Source organism: Lutra lutra, chromosome 6 (assembly GCF_902655055.1).
Source record: "Lutra lutra chromosome 6, mLutLut1.2, whole genome shotgun sequence".
Taxonomy (NCBI): Eukaryota; Metazoa; Chordata; class Mammalia; order Carnivora; family Mustelidae; genus Lutra; species Lutra lutra.
In genome coordinates, this window is record NC_062283.1 from 27,540,089 (window position 1) to 27,562,019 (window position 21,931).

The window sequence follows — 21,931 nt, forward strand, 5'->3', positions numbered from 1 at the left end:
TTCATGCTTCCTCAACACCCAGCTCTAATCTGAGAACTGAGGAGAGAGGAATGAGAGAGGAGTGAGAATGGGACAGGAGGACAGAGAGGACAAGGGGAGAAAGGGAGAGGAGGCATGGGGAGGAAACAAGGGGAAAGGACTTCTAGTTGCCAGAGACACCCAATTGACCAAGCTACATTGGAGGCTCCAACACTGGAGTTTGGGTGTATTCTGGGCAGCCCTGCTGTGTGATACACTGGGGAGAAGTATCTCTGCAAGGCTGCACTTTAGCACCAGGTGTCCCTGGAGAGTGTCAGGCTGTCTTTCCCTGCAAGCATGGTAAGTGTCGCTGAGCTCTGGCCTCTCAGGGCTGCCTTGCTTGGCAGCTCAGACCATTCTTCTGGGGCAATCAGTCATGCCTGCTCTTAGGCTTCTCTGGTGGAGAGAAGGTGGGGCTATCTTGCAACCTGACAGCCCCACTGGCCCATAAGCCTCCTGCCCTCCTGTCACCAATAATCTTTTGTACCCCTAACTCTGTTTCTGCTTCTGGAGAAAGCAAACCAGCACTGTCTGTCACTACTTCAAGATGGTCATTATCTATGTTGCCTCACTTGGTAGATTCATCTTTGGAGAGGTCCCATGGGGCATCTGGTCCAGGCTATGAGCCTGTTTCCCTCCTAACTGCTCTACCTTCCTGCTTCCAGCCCATTCTGATGGGCCCAAATCAATCCAAGGCCCACCCACATCTGCCCACAGTTTACAGTTCAGGACAAGATTAGCCATTTTACTTTCCAACCCTCACCTCCCTCATAGTCATCTCCAAGACAGGTCCTGGACTCCAAGTACACTCTGTTCACTCTTGTTTGTGCCTTTGCTTGCATGTCACCCTCTGCTCAGGATGTCCTTCACTCTTCTTCCAAGTTTTCCATCCCCAGCAGGACACTCTCCATGGCCTGCATTCATGATTCTGTGCTCCGCATTTGTTCACAGAATATTTGTGAATATACACAAGGCTCTCTCCAGCTCAAATCTGGAAGACAAGGCTGCCCTGCTGAATTTGTCCTTTCCCTCATGGCACATAGTGCTAACTCTGTAAGCATCTCATGACATAGTTTTCCCAGTGAGCCGCAGGCAATATGGCATGATTGAGGCACTGCAAACTATCCTCCCTCCTCTTCATGGGCTTCAGTACAGGGGGTAGGGCCTCTCACATGGGCACAATTTGTAGCAGAGGCTCAGATGTCATGGCTGATGGCCTTAATGTTAGAGGGTGTCATTTCTCCAGAAAGGCCATAAGAAAGCACAGATCAGCAGGGGCATACTGGCAGACATGGATGCTTCTAAAAGCTTTCTAAAGATGAAAGCAGTGAGTCACAGGCCAAGCTCCAGATAGCATACTTCAGGACAAAGTGTGTAGGAGAACCCAGGCTCCCCACTCAGGCCCACTTTTAGTATCAGCTTGTTGACACTTAGATACTTCTTGGAAGCTTGTGGCACTTCCTCCATCCTATCACTGTGTCTCCGCCCACCAGGGCTGCCTATTGTACGGTAATCACACTGTTCTGTCCCCCATGGACGTGGCATGCAAAATCCTCTGCTGGCCAGCTTCCCATTAGGTACAGGGAGATAGGACAAGAGGATAATAGATGGGAGACTTCTTTTTTCTTTTTTTTTTTTTTTAAAGATTTTATTTATTTATTTGACAGAGAGAAATCACAAGTAAACAGAGAGGCAGGCAGAGAGAGAGGAGGAAGCAGGCTCCCTGCTGAGCAGAAAGCCCGATGTGGGGCTCAAACCCAGGACCTGGGATCATGACCTGAGCCGAAGGCAGCGGCTTAACCCACTGAGCCACCCAGGCGCCCCAGATGGGAGACTTCTACTCTGCTTCCTCCCAGTCTCCCTTACTTCTTAAAGACCTGCCCTGCTCAGGCACCCCTTCATGGCTCACTTTTTACTTGGCTCTAGTAACTCCATCTCTCAGCCCTGGCCCTCAGCCCCAGGGATTGGAAGGAGGTCCTGTCAGTCTCTGGTTGCTTTGACATCTACTGTTGCTTTCCACGTCTCTGTCCTTGATGAATGTTTCCATGTGAGTTATTTGACTTGGGTGGCAGCAAATCCCTGAGCTTCTTGAAAAAACTTCACTGAGGTTCCTCTATTTGTATAATGATGGCACATCAAAGACAGAATACCATCTGCTTAAAGTAACAGGCACTCTCTTTCCTCTTCCTGTACACACATGGCCATTCTATGTTCTTGCAAAGGGCCTCCTGGGGCCCTAGGGTATCTCAGTACTCTGCCTGCTACTCTAGGCTAAATCAGAAATACCCAGTCAGAGGTATGTGTGGCAGCAATAGTGTACACACAATGGCCAGGCTTTGATGGAAAGAAAAAAGAAATGCCTTTCTCATGTGCCTATTTAACTATACTTAGCAATCTTCCACCTTAATCTTCCCACTAGGCCTCTAATCTAACATAAACCCACCTTCAGAAAAAAACTTGAACATGAGTACACATGACTGTTAGCACTTTATTAGCTTAGCCTCCCAGGAGTAGTGGCATTTTGAAAGAAGTAGTGACATTTAGGCACACCTGAGCCAGATTCCTTGGATTACAATCCTCACTTGGTCACTTTCTGGCCCTGAGACTGGGTAATGCTCAAATTTTCTAGAACTTAGTTCCTCCCATAGTAAAATCTATCCCATAAGATTGTTGTCAGAAGAGATTTCAAGAAAAAGTCTCAATGCCAGCTTCTCTCCCATATTAAGTGCTGAATAACTGTTGACCATCAAGAGGCTGATTGTCTTGTAACCTACATGGGAGCTCTTCACAATTAGAAAGGCCTTTCTAGACACATAAAATGCTACCCAGGAAGGCTATGAGGCTGTCTCTGGGCACATCACTGTGCCATGACACATGGTGTCCTCTAGCTCTGCTCATCTCTTCTACAGAGCTTCTTTACTCCAGTCTTAGAAGAAGTTCCCCACATGAGTGGGTTGCCTCCTCTGGGACTTCCCCAAGGTATTCCAGAGAATGGGGATTAAAATGGACCTTAGTCAGGCCTGTCTGGCCTGTGACTATCTTGGCTGCCTGGTCACCAGAGAGACCTTGGCCTCTCATCTCCTCCAACCTACTCTATCAGGACCTGTGCCTTTCTGCTCTTGGAAGGTGGAAGATGATGGGAAGGGGTTCTGGCAAAGCAGAAAATAGGCCTGTCTGCTGTAGGATAGTGAATTATCAAGGCATGAAATGGGCTTTAGCCCACATCTTCAGTACACCTCTGGGATGCACCTGATTTGGGGAGATTCATGAAGGCTTCTGCAAACAGTTGAGAAATGGTCCTCTCCTTTCACACCTTCTTGCCTTTCTCTCTGCCACCATATCAGTGTGGCTTAACATGAACCAAGGAGAATACAAACATCTGACCCCTGGCACATGACAAGCTTCTCTAGGGACTCCCATTCTGAGGAAGCTCAGTGCTACTTGGGTCTCTTGCCTTGAAGGGCACACCCTTTGCAAAGCAGAAGGTGACATTTCTTTAGTGCACATGTGGAGGGTTTTTGATTTTTATTTTCCAAAAAGGCTCCATATCAGTGCCTTGGGAAAACCCATAGCCAACAAACAAAAGGCAAACCTGCTCACCAGAAAGTATGGTTCCTGTTTGTGCTGGTTTGGCCACTTCTGGTGAAGGGCACAAGAGGCTGAGGGCAAAGCACTTGGTGATCGATCAACAGACTTGAAGGGGAGAGAGGGACCAACACCATGTTGATGGCAATGTTCCATTCATCACATATTTGCTTGTCACTGATATGTGTCCTGGAAGACTAAGAAGCTAAATGGAAAGGCCACTGTAATGCGGCCTCCTTGGGTCAAGTTGGGCAAATAGACAAATGGTGTGATCAGCATAAACTACATTATTTCTAGAAGAAATTGTTAACCCCACAAAAATCAAAGTTTTATTTTTTTTAAACCTCTGGCTCCTATCTAGTTTTCTTTTTTTTAAAGATTTTATTTATTTATTTATTTGACAGACAGAGATTACAAGCAGGCAGAGAGAGGAGGAAGCAGGCTCCCTGCTGAGCAGAGAGCCCGATGTGGGGCTCGATCCCAGGACCCTGGGATCATGACCCGAGCTGAAGGCAGAGGCTTTAACCCACTGAGCCACCCAGGCGCCCCCTTATCTAGTTTTCTTAAGTAGGTCTTTGAATGAAGGATGTGCTCAGGTACAATCCCATTCAATATATCTCCTAACCCCACCTCTAACTAGTCAACATCACACTCAGAATGTTGAACTGCCTAGTAATTTCAGTCACCTGCTAAAATAGCTCTTTTGACACCAGACTCTAATAAGTGAACTGGAAACTTCAGGAAAATTAACTGCAAATTACTAACTCTTGATCAACAGTTTGCATAGATATCCAGAGCCAAAATAAACCTAAACGTGCAGATGTTCAAATGCGGACTGGCAGTTCTTTCCCCTGATGGAAAGAGACACAGGCACAGCACTTGCAACGTTTACTCGGATGCTTATTAGGTGGTTAAGCCTTAGCTGCAAAATAGATACCAATGTTGATTACTAATTTTGGTACTGGCTGAACTAATTATGTCCTGTTACTGCAGTGACAGGTCTCAAGATCTAGAGTGGGGATAGGAAAACAAGAGCAAAGTGTCAAGATCTGTCTGCATGATGAAATGTGGCCAGTGCATTACATGCATCCAAGTCCATGACAGTCTCAATGAACCCAAGGCCTCAGGAGACCCTACTGAATTCTAAGAAGTGAATGATTGATATGCTCAAGCCTCCGGTGACAAGTCAAATGCAGCTTTTTGCCCCCTCCTTCTTCGCAGTTTCTCTCTTTCTCTGGGCAATAAAAAGGAAAGGGAAGAAGAACTTCCCTCTGGAGTCTTGGTGATTTCTTGTTAAGTACATATATAAATGTAAGCATGTTGAAAGCACATTCTTAATAAAATTATTAATAACTTAGGGTCAGGATGGGAGGAGTCATCTAGTGTGGGATCACAGGGTTTTGATTTTTAGTGTGTTCCCTATTTTTATGACTAGATACTGGTGTGCAGAGCAGCTCTTCGTGACTAGCTCTAGTTGTGCAATATGGGCTCTGACATTTCCTTGGGTGCCCCAAGTACCTGCCATTTAAGGTACCCGAGCTCAAGTTACCCTTGATGTTGCACACATGACTCCCCTGAAAGCTAAGGATTTCTCTAAAGCTAATAAAAACATAAGACACAGGTGTATGTGCACACACACACACACAGACACACACACACACACACACACATGCACACAAATCACCAGATTTTATAAGCTGTCTCTATGCAAGAGGAACACAAAACAGACCCAGAAGTTGGAAGTGAGGTTCCCTGCTGAGACAGAAACTAGAAAGAATAGGCACCCAATAAATAAGAAAAAAAGCCACGAGTGGGAACCTATCCCCACAGAAAAGCATAAATGCTACTGAAGACACATAAGGATACCCAAGGTTAATGAAGGTGCTCTACGTATTGCAAGGAGCACTGGGTGTGGTGCATGAACAATGAATCTTGGAACACTGAAAAAAAACAAAATAAAATTTTTTAAAAAATGAAGTTGCTCTAAAAATGTGATTTAAGTCCAAGATCACCTTGGGCAGAGAGAGTACATAAACTTGATGGTCCACTAGACCCTGGAAAGATAACTTCAGGGCGCAAAACAGGAGCCTGGTAGAAATACCACTTAAGTATGTTATGGGAATATCAATCTGATTATGGGGCACACCAGATCAGGATTATCCCCCGCCTCCTTGCCAAGGCTCTTAGCTCCATGTCCATCTCATAAGACAATGCCTAATGACTAATTTGTCTTCCTCCAAAATCCTGACAATGAAAGAGAGATAGCCTAGTGAATAAAATTGGTTTTCATAAAGCTACTTTTTTTTTTTTATCTTTCACAATAAATTACAAAATTGGACATTTGACTTCCACATTGTTATGAATCTAGTTCCTGGGAGTCTGTTCTGGGTGCATGGATAAATTTGACCTAATTTGCAAAGCTGGGATGATTGTCCTTGGAGGCCCCAGGTCTGGCAGTCCCCTTAAATCTAACCTTGACATTTCAGAACCCACACACCGACATCAAAGGAAAGTAGGATGTTGACACAAAGGACCATTGTGTTGGAAGCTAGATTCCAGAGTGTAAAGGCCACAAAACCCATAGTCCCCCACATTCAATCCAGTACTGAGAGCATTTGTTTCTCCCTTCCCAAACTCCCTCAAGCCCAAATCTATTTGCCTTCTTTGTCCCTCTTCATCTCCATCACCATGACCCTGTTCAGGGCATCATCTTCCATCACCTGGATGACTATAACAGCTGCCCCTGACTGGCCTCCAATATGGACCCTCCATTCTCCACCTACACGCCAACCAACCATGGTACCTGCTCGCTCTAGCAAGTGTAGCCAGCCCCCACCTCTATTCATTACATCTGCATAATGGCATGCATGCTTCTTGTGAGGCTCTAAGCTCAGAAATCAGCCCTGTGGGAAGCTGGCAGGACATGACCTCTGAGCTTGATTAGCTCCAAGGGCTAGTATAAGAAGTAAACCAGTTACTGAATACTAATATATATACAGATACTAAGCAATAGTATCAACCTGGCTGACCGGGCCCTTGCTTGTGTGTACAGTTTTGTCTGTATCACTTACCAACACTGCCCACTCCTTGGTTCTTGCTTTAGTCACACAGAGTATCTTAGGGTCATCCCAGTGCACTGTGCTCCCTCATGCCACCATGTTAACACACATGCTGGGCCTGTGCCTGGACTCCCCTTCCTCCCACTATGCCCAACTAATTTTAGCTCTTAAGCTTGAAGTCTCAAATTAGGTATTACTTCTTCCAAGATGCCTTCCCTAAACACTGCCTTCCTCACCCTGAAACTGGAATGGTTTTTCTCTTCCCCTCCCCTGCCACATAGCACCAGGAGCACCTAAACTAGTCCTTATGACCCACTCTGTAATTGTCAATTTTCCTAACTGCCAACTCCACTGATGGGGCCCCAAACAAACTCCCCAAGGAGAAAGGGGTGTGTGTTGGGGTGGAAGCAACCAAAGAGAGGTTCTGGCTTCAGCAGCCATATTGCTTTGCTGCAGGGGTGCTGGTTCTCCCTTGACCCTCATTAGAGCCTTATAAACTTCTGTGTTCAAAGTGCAGGGGCAGCTCAGCTCCTCCCTCTCACTTAACCCACTGATTCGGAATTAAAAGATCAAAATTCAAGCAAAGCAGAACTAACATTTTCAGTTTGGGGTGTATTTTTTGGCCTCTTTGAGACGTGAATAAATAAAATAATTCCCTCTGTGAGTTTATAAAGCTTTACAGTGATAGTTTGTAACCCACAGAACACCAGACAATTATTAGAGGATTATTGTTGGTGCCAGATCTGGTCCTATGGCAAGAAGAGGGGGACAGGAAAGGATGTTAGGCTGTGAGGGGTGGGTGACCCTACTGGACTGAGGCCATCACCAAAACACCTATTTTCCTAATTCTGCTGCCTCATGTCCTACACACAGCACAGAGGTCTTGCTGAGGCTCTGTGCTTTTCCACAGAGACAAGGCTCTGGCACACCCTCATGAGTGGGAAGTGGAGACATCTCAGGGCTTTTAAGGCTGGCACATGAGAGTACTCAGAGGTTCTACAACTGGATTACCTGGGCTACATCTAGACAGGCCTGTTGAGTCAGAATAAGCATTTTAATGACTGACACTGATCAGTGAATATCATCCCACACCGGCAGGGGCTGCTGCCAGTACAGAGGGTCATCTCCATTCCAGCCCCTTTCCTGTGCCCTTGTCAGGAGCTTCCAGGCATTCAAAGCAGACACTCAGAATACAGGTGAAGCCTGCCACCTACAGTTAAAGGGTCCACGTATATTAGCTCCTGTATCCTTAGTTCAGGCCCAAATTATCCCTGGAGTCAAAAGTTAAATCTCCTTCTTCTTCCCCTGGATTTAGACAAGGACAATTTAGGAAATGGACTTAAATCGCTCTTCAAGCCAGTCTGTGTTTCTTCAAATTAAAAGCTAAATATGGAATCAGAGTAAACTTCATTCAACAATGTGCAGCCAGTGTTCATGGAGCACCAGGGCTATGCAGCCTTGTGGCAAATGCAGTAATTCCATTAGTGCCACATAATCAGTGCTCACGTGTGGTCAAGAGAAATACGAGTCCAATTTCTGGATTTCTTTCTGTTCACATTGAGGATCAATTTTTCTCTCATGGTGAAATTAATTCACTTCTCCTGAGTGCTCTCTGTACTACCTTCTGGAGGAAACTGTGGCCTCTGCCATTAAACCAGCATTACTGCTACAGGAGCAGATTCCGATCCTGCTTCACAACCCTCACAGGCAGAAACACATATGACATCCACACTTCAGCAAAGGAAGAGTGCATTGCATATGAAGTTAAATGCTCGGTTGCCCTTTGTTAACAAAAATGTGTAGCTTTTGGTAAAGTCCACCAAGGAGAACACAAACCGTGGGTAGAGCACACACCAAAAAATATTTCCCAAGCTGGGGAATTTAAGAGCACATGAGCAGAGTTTACACAGCACAATTCTCATGAGAAGCAATCATGATTACTAAACAGTTACCAAAACAGTGCAGCAGGGCTCTTGAGATTGCTTTATAAATCCCAAAGTTAAGGTTAAAGAAGTAGCTGTAGCAGTGGCATTAAGGTAAAAATATTTTCTCTTGCTGAAGAGTATCTTTAGTTCTCAACATATATCATTACACATATATTCAGTTTAAAATGAAAAACAAGTTACACATCACTTCTGGAAACTTAAAAATAAACTCTCGGTTGCTTTTCTTTTTGGCAGCACCAGCCTAAACTCTGCAGCTTTGCACTATTTCAGAAACTTCAGGTATATTACAGTCTTCTGAGAAAGGCCAAGTACTTCAGAATTCCTGCAGTAGCTGTGGAGAAAGAACATTACTGGCAACAAAAATTAAAACATTTCAAGACCTACAGGAATATATTTAGATGTTCATAAATGTACATACATATTTAAGCATTTCAGCTGATATCCTAAATACTTTTTCTGTGACCATATTTACATTTCTTTTTGGTTCAAGAAAAAAAAAAAACGTACTTAATAGACAAATTGTTTCAGCTGTGGGTAGAAAATTCCATGGCCATGCTTCTCTTTCCTGGTATATATCTGGGGCCTTTGTGGGTGAGTAGAATTTCCCCTGGTCCCCAAAGCAGCTCACCTGTGACATATGCTTTATATGCATGGGGAAAGCTGCTCTTCTTAGTCAGAGGCTCTGTTGTTGGTGGAATTTGGAGAAATTGGGCTGCAACATCTTTTTAGGGAGAAGGCAAGTAAACTTTTTCATTCTTGTGATTTTGTGTGCTTAAACAATTTGAGCTGGCATAAAAGACTGGACCACAAAATTGCTCACAGATTCCAGGATCCTGTTGCTCCATGCTGCAAACTGCAGATGCTCTCCAGCCCTGTTGGGCTTGGCCTGAATGTAGAATTTTACCCACCAGAAAGCATTATTGGAGCTCAAGTAGAAATTTTAAATAGCTCAATGATACTGATGTTTTTGCCCTTTGGATTCAAAAGCAATCATGACGAAACATTTCCGACCATGAGCTGATTATAATAACAAAAATACTTTTTCAAAAAAACATTTAATGAGGTAGCTGAGATCAAATATCAAATCCACAGGATATACGACGGTGCTTAATAAGTATGCAGGCGTTTTAAAATGTATTTTTAAATGCAAACTTGCTACAGTGCCTAATAAATGCTCTTTCTTTCCAATTCCTGAAGATGCATGCAGATGTTGCAAAGACACCCTTGCAGAATTACAACAGCAAGAAAACAAGAGGTTGAGAGTAAGTGAAGCTGGACAAGAGGAGAATGGAAGAGAGCTCTGGGCATATAGCTTGGGCTGATGTGGTGTGGTTCCCATGGAACTGAAATATGGTCAGTGCCACTCAGAACTTACACCAAGAAGAACTCAGGGATATTATGGGTTGAGATGAGGGTCTTGAGGTGGTAGGAATCACAGCTTAGAGCACTTTCATTAAGATTGAGGCAATGTTCAGAGCACAGCCCCACACACCTTTCAGGGCCCCTGGAACTACCCTCAGGAGGGAGACTGGCTTCCTGCTGCCCTCACCATGACCACTCTGGGTTCGGTCTGCTCCCAGCCACAGGCTTGTTTAGGCTGAACAGCTTTTAAGATGCTATTTCCATGTGGAGTCTTGGACAAAAGGAAAGGTGGTGACACCAAGCCTGGCATCATGGATTCTGTGACTGTTCCAGCAATATGAACATTTGGAGTTCACATGCCCACCCGCATGGGCACACACGCTCACTTGCCTGCACACAGGCGCATGCATGAGATGGTGCGGGGCAGTCAAGCAGACTCTCCAAACTCAGGCAGGGCAGGAGTGGGCAGGATGAAGGGGCCTGGGGCAGGGCTGGTGGATTCATGGAGAGGGAACCTGGATCCACCTTTGCCACCCTCCCTTTCCTGTCCTCCATGGGGGCAGCCAGCACACCCGGGCACCCAGCAGAAATGCACTGAAGACAAGGGATGGAAAGGTAGGCACCAGATCACTCAGTTACTAGGTCTCCGTCGTATAGTTGCTGTAGGCCAAAGGAGGCAGGGTCTGAAAGCTGCTCCACCGCCTTGTACCAGGCTGGGACTCCACACGCCCTTGCTCTTTATATTTACCCAGAATGTTTTTGGCTTCTTCTGCATCCCGCAAAGGGCTCTCTCCATATTCTTCCTTCAGCCACTGCCGGTACTGGAGAAGTTGAAAACATAACCAAAATGTCACACACACACCCCCCTGCATCTACACAGATTATACCTGTTACTTAATGGTACAGATTTTGTCACATGTAAACAACGAATAAATGGGTATTGGGCAATCATAGGTCTGTGGTTGGCCAGCCAGTGTCAAGCCAGAGAAATAACTGCTTCTTGTAGGTTTTAGCCTGAGGACACGAAAACAAGCCAAACCAAGAAAATGGCACTTGGCCCAAAGAGCAATAAACAGACGTTAATATGGGGTCTGAAGATGGTAAAAGACAACATCCCACAGCTGCAGCTGGCGAACAAGGGGCCAGTGATGACTTTAATTGGGATGCAGGTGGGGCATTCTTGTCCTCTCTGGGCCTTCCAAACTCCAACCTCCATGATCCTAGGTGTGTACAGAAAGACTGAGGCATCTTCCCAGAGGATGCTGCTCACATCACCGAAGTCCCCTGAGCATGGTTACCTGGTGGACTTCATGCTTCTCGAACTCCTGGAGCTGTCTCTGGAAGCCCAGGTTGGGGTTGGCACAGGATCTCCCTGCACGCACAGTGTGCAGGGCATCCTCCCAGCCAAAGTCGGTGACGGTCATGATGTATGCGATCACCAGAGTCACACTCCTGGAGACGCCCGCCAGGCTGCAAGGGCCAAAAGAACCCACAGGGGCAAGGGGTTTTAGTCCATGAGTCTATCTCTTGATTCATCGAGATCAGGGGATTCTGTGGATCTCATTTTAGAAAGTCTTCCTGCCTTGGATTATGAGTGGACAGCAAGCCAGTATGAAATTACTCAGAAACATAGGCATCAGTGTCTGTGTTAGCCTCTTTTTTTTTTTTTTTAATTTTTTACAGATTTTTCTACTATCGCTTCTGGCACCAGTTTTATGATTCTCTATGCTCCTGAGCCCTTCTTCAGATAGTCCCCATTTCCTTGGGCAGAAAAAATAACTAACTAAAGCACGTTGAGGGAACTTGAAGGGTCTGGGATCTATGCAATAAATCTACTTACAACCTGCACTGTTTAGAAGGTTTCATTTTTTTTTTTAGGTCTGGTTTTCTTAGATAAATGAAGGCTAGATCTATAACTGAAAGCCCATTAAATACAGAAGCTCTTATGAAACGGTTTGTATTCTTCTTGAAATAACTGAGCAGAGCACAAGAGTGGGCACATTCCACGTGCTCTGGGATGTGGGGGTCAGTAACGGTTAATTATATCTAGCCGGCTGAGTAAGGGGACCAATTTTAAATGCATATGCAAATTAAGGTGGTCACAGAAGGCTGTGCTGCGTCAGATTTAGAGTGTTCTAGCAACGGTTTAAGATGGGGAAGTTTAGCAAAATTCTCATTTTTAGAAAGGCCTATCTTAGATTTATATAACCATATGAAATACAAATTCCTAGAATATCAGGGCTACACATATTCAAATGATGATGGTAATAGTAATAATAATATAACCATTCTTACATAGTGGCTCTTCCTTAAGCTTTTATATCAGAAATACTGAGAGAGCTTTTAAAAAATACATCCTCTTTGGCTGCAAACCTGGAGGTTCTAATTCACCAGGAGCCACAGAAGCCCAGGGACAGGATTATAGACCTCCCCTTATATGGCTCCAACTGCATCCCCTCAAATTCCTTAAAGCAAATGTAGATGAACATAATAAAATCTACAATTTGTTACATGTCCTACTCTTTTTTAAAGTTAAAAAAAAAGTAAATTACACAATCTTAAGAACTGCATAAAATCAGCAAAGTATTTCTTTCTAAAGCAATCAAACTACTATCCCTGCTTTCCTAATATAGATTACAGACCCTTAGAACAGATTAGTTTTCATGAATGGCTCCTCTGGATATCATGCACTGGATCTCTTCTGTCATAACAGAACTGTCACCAACTTCAGCTGCAACCCAGCCCAGGAGACATCACTTCACATTTCCAAAGAGCTTTCACTAAAGTAGCAACTTCTCTGGGGAAACTCAAAAGACTGTTAAGCTTTTTTTTTTTTTTTAATCTATTTCACAACATAATATTGTCTTTTAAAATATCCGAGTATAATTGACATATGTTACATACTTTCAGGTGTACAACATAGTGATTCTATAAGTTTACATTATGCCGTGCTCACCATAATTGTAGCTGCCATCTGTCACTATCCAACCCTGTTAGACCATTGACTGTATTCCCTACACCTTTATTCCTATGACTTGTTCATTCCATAACTGGAAGCCTACATCTCCCACTCTCCTTCACCCATTTTGCCCATCCTCTTTCCCCTTCCCCTCTGGCAACTATCAGTTTGTTCTCTGTACTTATAGGTCTGGTTCTGCCTTTTGATTTTTTTTATGTGTTTTGTTTTTTAGATTCCACATATAAGTGAAATCATACAGAATTTGCTTTCTCTAATGTATTTCACTTAGCATAATACCTCTCAGTCTAGCCATGTTGCTATGTTGCTGTAAATGGCAAGATCTCTCTCTCTTTTTTTTAATGGTTGAGTAATATTCAATATGGAGTCTGACTCAATATAGAGAGGAAACATGCTCAGCCTGCACTTTGATAAACAGCAGAGTTCTGGCTCCAGAATGTTGGCTGCTGGTTCCTTTGACATAACAGTTATGTGATGAGTATGAGTACTAGTGGTAATGAATATTTCATAATGCATATTTTCAATTCACTATATTGTACACCTGAAAGTAATGCCAACTATATTTCACTTAAAAATAAAACAAATAGGGGCACCTGAGTGGCTCAGTGGGTTAAGCCACTGCCTTCAGTTCAGGTCATGATCTCAGGGTCCTGGGATCGAGCCCCACATTGGGCTCTCTGCTCAGCGGAGGGCCTGCTTCCCCCTCTCTCTCTCTGCCTGCCTCTCTGCTTACTTGTGATCTCTCTCTCTCAAATAAATAAATGAAATCTTAAAAAAAAATAAAAAAATAAAAATTAAAAAAAAAGTAAAATATGAGAGCTAACATCCACTGAGAGCCTACCATGAGCCAGGCATTGTCCTTGGGTTGCGTGTATTATAAAATTTTCTTTGCAGTGTGTATGTACTCATTTATATGTATTCATATCCATACAAAGTATAGCTGAATGCAGGTGGAGAGCTGTATATAAACTGTTTGATTCTAAGAGTCTACTCAGATCTTTTCAAAGCAAAGTACTAAGCTAAACACATATAAAATCCCCCATCTGTAAATGGAGAAGAAATGGTCATTCTGGTATTACACTCATGCAGTGCTAAACACGTGCTAAATACGTGATCAAAACTCTCCAGAAAGAAACAGTGTTTTGAAAGAGCACTGAGGTTTCAGGGATGATCCCACAAAATCTGTACCCTCTATAGGAGGCTATTCTAAGGGAATAATGGACATGGGCTAGAAAAGAGGTTCCTGTCCAGTAGCCTTGACAGACCCTACAGAAATCCTAACTGTGAAAATGAAAATCCTAAGTGAAAATGAAAAAAAAAAACAATTATAGCGTTCTCTTTCATCAAAAACAAATGATGACTAACAAATGGCAGGGGTCAGATGGAGTGTGTATTCAAGATTCAGAGAGCAGACAGAACTATTAGGAGATGAAATAACTAATCTAAACACACAGAAAAACCCTTGAGAGAAATCAGGCTGAGCAGAAACACCAAGCTCTGATTAGGCAGAGGCATACATACCAGTGTACAAGACAGCCCTCACCCCTGAGGCGGCACTCGTGAATGAATTTAATACTTTCTTTGAAATGTCTTGTCCTGTGGGGGAAGAAAAAAGAGAGAAGTGACATCTCTCTACTTTACTCAACATATGATGAAAAGAAAAATCCGCCTGAGGTTTCTTGAAAAGGTCTCAGAGTCCCACAGCTTCAAAACCGTGGTCACACTATCTGGGGCTGGAGCTGCCTCAGCTTTAGAATCTGTCACACACAATGCTGGGACCTGGGGAGGGCTGCCCATCTTCTGGGATTTTCAGAATTTCTCTGCAAGGAATCCCTGAAACACAGAGTTGCCACTGACTGGTATGTGTGGGGGGTGGTTTCAGCCTAGCCCAGGGGTCGGTTGGAGCCACTGAATGTTCAAGAGCATACTAGTGACCCCACAGTGATGATCTACACACCAGCTGTGCACATTCAATACCATCCAGGTGAAGAAGATGCCTGTATCCTGTAGGCTCCCCAGTGCTAAGAGGTAGTTTACTTTTGATGATCTGAAAAACCTAATAATACTCTCCCATATTGGTCTCCCTTGACTTTGTTACATCCTGTCAGCATGTTGTCAGAGGGCTGTAGGAAAAGGGAAAATAGAGCTCCAATCCCTGCTCAGCCACTTACTGGCTGTGTGACCTTGGGAGAGTCACTTAGTTTTCCTTAACTTCAGTTATAAAGTGGAAATATTGTCTTATAGGGTTGAACAAGGTGATATATGTCAATATGCTTTGCAAATTCTGAAGTCCTTTATGACAATGAAACCATGATCTTTACTTCTTCTGACCCTTAGCTTTTTTAACACCCTTTCTCCTGCATGCATGTACCAGCATCATTTAGAGCATGTTCTGGACTGACTGGTGGGTTAATTATACACACTCCAAGGGCACCTACAGAGTACATGCTTTTGGAGGTCTTCTACCTTTGATTGACTTACAGAGCAGCAAAACACCTAAAGTTGCACATGGAATAAATTCATCCTCTTTTAAACACCAACTGAGTACTATTTACTGAACACTGCAAAGCTGCGGGAGGTTCATGGAAGACTGAAAATTATTTTCCAACCACACAAGCTAGGTCTATTGTTTCATGAAGGATAACAGGACAAATGAATGTAATAATGAGAAATTCAGGTATGGCATAACAAACTCAGCCAGGTATTAAATACAGAAGAAACTTAGCAACCTAAGTAGAGGTGTCCAGCTAGATTAAGGTGGAGAGACAAAACAGTAAACTATAAATGCACATGCATACACATACATATTCCATAGCCAGCCATAAGGCATGATCAAAAGTCCTAGGGAATCGAACCCAAGGACTCCAGACTCTTAATTAAAATCTTTAACTATGAGAACATTGCAAGACACACTTCCGCTAACTTTCCCAGGCACAAATGCTCCGAGACATACACTTATAAAATGACTCCAGGCATTGCAACTTTACTCACAAATACTGGCTTGCTCTAAAGCAGGCAAGAAAAGATTCCTGCTGTAATTCTGAAATCTGAAATGTCAGTACTGAAAGAGATCTCAGAAAGGATTGTAAGGCAGAAGGCTGGAAGCCAGGCAGTGAAGCTGAATGCACAGAGGGGTGAAGGGATGGGGACACTGTGATGTGACTGGCAGAAGCCTGGCCCACTGGAGGCAGGAAAGAAAGCTTGGTGCTGTTAGAGCTTGTCTCTCAAGCAAAAATAGTCTGCAGTGGAGCCTTCCAATTTTTAAGTATTGAAACTGCAGCAGACATCTTGAGTTGTGCTGATTTTGTTTGGGGCAGCAAAGTTTGTCAGGATAGTCCCCCTTCCCTCTAATTCCAGCCATGGAGAAGTAAAGAAAAGGTTGTGGGGTGGGGACTTCTGGAAAAGTTTTCTCTTCCTAATGAAAGTTATCTATCTCTGCCCTAGTTTTCCTGCTAGGAAACTGGAAGTAAGCGTCATGCTTATAGCTGCATCAGCTGCCCTATAACCACAGGTGATAAGCCCCTGGGGTGGAGAGGCAGAAGGATGCAAAGGGAGACCTCAGGGTACTGATGGCCAGGCCTGGGAGCACCCACCACCACGTTTCTCAGTCAAGGCTTAAAGTAAATTTCTCTGTAACTTAAAACATCATCACCCTGCTACTTTAGTCAAATACAATCTACCTGATAGCAGCAACCAATTCAACAGTTTTAAAAACACTGAGCTAGGTGGCAGCTGAGTGGCCCAGTTGGTTAAGCTTCTGACTCTTGATCTCAGCTCAGGTGTTGATCTCAGGGTTGTGAATTCAATCCCCACATTGGACTTCACACCTCAGTGTGGAGCCTACTAACAAAATAAAAATAAAAAAATAAAAGAAAGTAAAAACATTGAGCCAACTCATCTGGCCTAGGAGTGGCTACAGGCTGCCCACCTGCCCTCTGCTTCATGGTTTACACAATGCAGCCTGTCCTCCTCTGTGGTCACTGTACATACCAGACATGCCAGAGGGTAGGGTGGGTCTGAATGCAGATCCCAGTACCAGGACAGGCTGCCCAGAACTCAAAGCTCATCCCTGACTTCAGTCTAGCAGTGGCCTAGAGGGTACATATTTGTCCACTAGGTCGGCCATGCTGGGGGAGCCAAAGGTTCTGAGAGTCCTCTCCATGCCTGCCTATACTCATGCCTGTCCTTTACAGGTCTCTTTCTAGTTGAGCAGAGCTGCATCTGAGACAAGATGGGTAGGGAAGAACACAGCAACCAGAAGAGGAAAAACAAATCTCGAAATGAATGACAACTGCCTGAGTAGTGAACAAACCACAGACTGCTCCAGAACACAGTGCAAAGGCCCGAGTGACGTGAAAGTTACCAGGGCCCTTGAAGTGAGTAGGACTTCGTGTTTTAGGGGAACATGGTCAGTGCCGTGGAGCTCACCAAGATCTTGCAAAGTGATAACAAACAAATCCCTTTACTGAAACCTGAGAGTGGGAACAACTACTTCTATCTGCCTTTTATTCCTGCATGTACCAAACCACATGCACGATGAAACCCAGGTCTTAAATACTATCGGGTATATCTGGATTCTCAGGATAAGACAGTGGGGTGGGAGTGGGGTCAGTAGGGCAACATGCAAACCTGCCAGAGCCTAGAGAGTGTGTGTGAAAGAGCTGAAGGGCCAAGGAAGTCATGAGGAGGTGCCCCCACTTTGCTCCTTGCCAGCCCTTTCCTCTTTCAGTTCTAACTGCACCAACCTTAAGTCTAGGACAAACCTATAGATGGCTCCTGCCCACCACCATGTTGGGGCAAGGGCTGTGGAACCCCAGGGCAGACATCTGTGAGAGGACAGCTCACAGCCCAGCCCAGGAGTGTAAATGCTGCCACTGAAGAAATGGCTCAAAGCCCCACCACAAAACTTGACTCATAAACACAGTTGGGCACAAGGCCACACCAAGCAGACATTCCTAGAAGTGCTTTTTCCAAGTAAAACCAGGAGGCAGGAACATTTACTACTGCTTTGGTGTGTTGCAGGGAGCGGGGGTTATTTCCAGGGAAGCTGATGACATAAACTCTAGCGCTGGTCACTAAACTCCCTCCTCCACACAGGAAATACCCGCGACTCTGGCTCTTGTTGCCCAATTCTCCAATGTGAAGCAGAAGCACACATCTTAAGCACCATCCCACCACAGGCTGTTACAATGAACATAGGTTCCCTATTCTTGCTCTTCATTTTGTTTCTTTTCATTTTGTACCCTCACTTCCGTACAAAGACATGTGTATAAGTTCTGTTGGAGGAAAGCCAGTGGGGCTCATCCACCTATATGTGTCACAAACTTACCTCATAGTGCTTGCTGCTGCCAGCAATCTGAAAAGAACACCTTGGGTAGGGCAGAGGGCACTTCAGAGGAGAACCCTCCTCTGTGGGGGCTCAGCAAACTCAGCCCTGCAGTTGCCACTGTCCCCCTTTCTCAGTTTGTGCTGGCTGTCCTCCCCTTGAAGAGCCTCCTCCCTCTCTCTGTCTGGAGGTCAAGAGACAGGACCAGCCAGGTTTCCCTGACCTTCAGAGATGCACAAAACAGATGTGGATGGGATCTAGCAAAACTACACCCCATGATGCTCATTTTTTGAGGCTGACAACTAGTTCTTATTCCAAGACTACGAGATATGGAGGCTGTGAGATCACAGACAGCCTGTGACAGCCCACAGGCAGACTGTGGGATCAGAGACAGCCTTCTCCTGCTGAGGACTCTGCTTATCTGAGCAGTAGCCAAAGGGATCTGGTCATGATCCCTTGATCATACCCCTTGAATGGTAGCTGGGCTTACTCCAAAGCCAGCAGTATCAGAGCAGGCTGTACTGAGAGCAAAAGCCATGGAGACTCAGGACACTTCTCCTTCCCACATACATACACATGTGTGTATTTATGTGTACACACAAACATATATGTGCATGTATGTTGTATATGAAAGCAAAGGAGGAGAAAACAAGAAAGATAAGCACTCTTTATTTCTTTCCTCCTGAAAAAAGAATGCTTAAAAAAAAAAAAAAAGCAAAAAAGCAAAAAGCAAGCGGGTGGAAAGTTCTGAGTGAGTGAACCTGTGCTCTGGAAGGTGGGCTAGGATCAGAAAGCTGTTTCTCCTGGGGCAGGATTAGCACAGGCCCCCAGGCTCTGTGTGGGCCCAGCTGGAACACAGTAAAGCTCTCACCCCCCCCAGAAGCAAGCAGGAAGGAACATTCTACAGTAGTACATGGCAGAGCTGCTCTATCGGCACGCAGATTTGAACACACACAAACTACTCATATATCAATGATGTCCCAAATTTCATATGTCCTGCACTTAAACACTGTTTTTAACTGGGGAGAATTAAAACACACATGTGGTATGATCATGCTTTTCATTTTGCCACATAAGTTCATTTTGAAAACAAAACAAAACCCTCTTTACCACCTACTATAATGTCATTTCACAAAGAGTAGCTGAACACTAGAAAAACAAGGAGGACATAGTTTAAGACTAAAAAATAGTTGGGGCGCCTGGGTGGCTCAGTGGGTTAAAGCCTCTGCCTTCGGCTCGGGTCATGATCTCAGGGTCCTGGGATGGAGCCCCATCGGGCTCTCTGCTCAGCGGGGGAGCCTGCTTCCTCCTCTCTCTCTGCCTGCCTCTCTGTCTCCTTGTGATCTCTATCTGTCAAATAAATAAATAAAATCTTTTTTAAAAAAAAAAAGGAAGACTAAAAAATAGTTAAATTCAAAAAGTCAAGTCTTATGGAAAACTCAATATGCCTTTTCTGAGTATTTCTCATTTCTATGGGCTGCAAAGTCCTCAGGGGTCACGGGTGAGCATGTGTGTGTGTGCACACAGATGCTCAGGTAAGTATGCATCTGTCTAGAAATAGGACCACCACAGCACTCTAAGGGCCCACATCACTTTGATCTTGCAAAGTTGCTTTTTAATAATTAAAACAAAAACAACTGTAAATGAGTGAAAGAGAGAACTGGATGTACAGAAGACATCAGCTAAACTAAACAAAACATACACAAAAAGATAAGGAGGTAGAATAAGGCAAGGAAGTTTTACTGATACTTTAAATATAAGCTTACTGTATTGCTAATACCTCTTCTCCCCACAAAAACCTCAAAAAATTTAGAGACCTGCTCAATATTCAAACCACTGAATGTCACAAAGGCTCTACTGTAATGATGCAATGCTACCAACTCCACAGCACAGATCAAACTTTCCTGGACTTCAAGAAGAAGATTAAAAAAGATTTAAAAAAAAGTAATTATTCCCTTAACAATGTCTAAATACAAAATACCAATTTAATAAATATTAATATAAGAATGAGTAGTTCTTTGTTCATTGATAAATTATTTATTCATTAATTAAAGAAGTATTAATGTATTTTGAGAGTGAATTACAGTAATTCCCTCTCAACTAGTTCACTCTCAAGTAGTTCACTCTCAAAATACATTAATACTTCTTTCTTGGATAGACAGCAAATATAATCTTATTTTTAGAAATGCTTAGAGTTCATAAAAAACACTTTCACTTATCTACCTTATACTACAAAAATTGTGTTAGATAGGTATTTTACAGATGAGAGAAATGAGGCTACAAATGACCTGTATAAGAAACTACAGAGAGAAAGCAAAAGCAACTATTTCTCAAAGTCTGAGAAATTCTAGCCACATTGGCCAGAGAACATGTGGCCTGTGCATTTGATATAAACTCAAGGATGCCTCTAATTGTGACAAATCATGCAAAACATACCAACCTGGGTCTGTGGGGTTATAATGACTATGAGAACTTGAACTTTCACATTTCCTGACTTTGAAAGGCAAGGTGGCTGGGGGAACTAAGCTAAAATTTTAATGTGCTAATGTTATCTCCACCAGGTTTCTGTGTTTTAAGTTCCTGGAAGATCAGAGGGGGAGTTTATGAGGATTAAAGCCACGACAGAAAAATGACCTTTCTGGGCAGTTTACAGCCACTGAATGCCAAGTGAAGCAGTTAGTTTCAAAAGGTCACAAACCTCTTACTAAGCGTAATTGGCAAGAAGAATTCCTGTTGGTGTAAGTATCTGTGGGGAGAGACTTAGGATATTATATTAAATATATATTATATGTATTAAGTTATATCCCAAGTGAGAAATAATTTTAAAAGTTTGTAAGTTTAAAACAGGGATACAGTTTTCTAGAATTTATTTTGTCATTAAATATAAGAATTCTAGGCATCCGTAATTGAAAATGGCTAGACTAAAGAACTACTAGTTCTACTCATCTGAGTTACCCAGGGCATATTTTCCAAATGACAGACATGATTTCTCCTGTTTTTGTTAACCAGAGCATTAATATTATTTATCTCCTGACCACCTACATTGGTTAATTGTACAGAAAATAAAGGTTCACATTAGCCTATATGTTCCTAGTATTTGCTGAGTAATTACTTCAGGCTACCTGCAGTGAGGTGGGTCATATAAACAGAATCAAGTGTTTCACTGACTATGGTCTAATTATATCATGAAAGCATGCTCACTGTTAAAAGGCACATTATGCTTCCAATAAAATATTTGTAACAAGAGAAACTCAAGCTATTTCATAGGCTGTCTCTTAACATACAAAGTATACTCATATTCCAAACTTAACTCCACAATTTCCATGTAACTTCAGTAGAGCAAGAAGTATTTATAGAATCATGGACATCGATGTGCCCAAATCCTTATTTAATGCATAAGATTTGCTATTACTAATGGATTAAAACTAAAAGTTTCTTCAAAGAATCACATGAGTGCCTATGAACATAATTCCCAACAAGAGAGTGCCAGCTTTTCTGCCTTTCGATGAGTTATGGCCTTGACTTTATTTTCCAACTGAAACAGAGGTTGTACTGCTATAGGACTTCACTCAAAATAGCAGCAGTGGCACATTCTCCTCAAGTTCCCTCTGTCATTAGCTTCACCCTTGGGTGCTATAATAACCACCTACTGGAATCC

General features: G+C 43.5%; 1 protein-coding gene across 5 annotated transcripts in view; it reads right to left on the bottom strand.

The window, feature by feature from the left end:
• Positions 1 to 1,145: 1,145 nt before the first annotated feature.
• Positions 1,146 to 21,931, bottom strand: part of DUSP22 (dual specificity phosphatase 22) — a 68,256-nt gene continuing 47,470 nt past the window's right edge. For 3 of the 5 annotated variants that reach the window (XR_007128077.1, XR_007128076.1, XR_007128075.1), the window contains 4 exons: positions 14,469 to 14,543; positions 11,269 to 11,440; positions 9,237 to 10,791; positions 1,146 to 8,939 (listed from right to left, as the gene is read on the bottom strand). Coding sequence is in view for 2 of the 5 variants with exons in the window: in XM_047733189.1 (XP_047589145.1) it covers positions 10,609 to 10,791; positions 11,269 to 11,440; positions 14,469 to 14,543 (430 nt within the window). In the remaining 3 variants the exon portion in view is untranslated. Of the gene's footprint in view, positions 8,940 to 8,979; positions 10,792 to 11,268; positions 11,441 to 14,468; positions 14,544 to 21,931 lie in introns of those variants that run through there. The other 2 variants (XM_047733190.1, XM_047733189.1) reach the window with 2 other exon arrangements.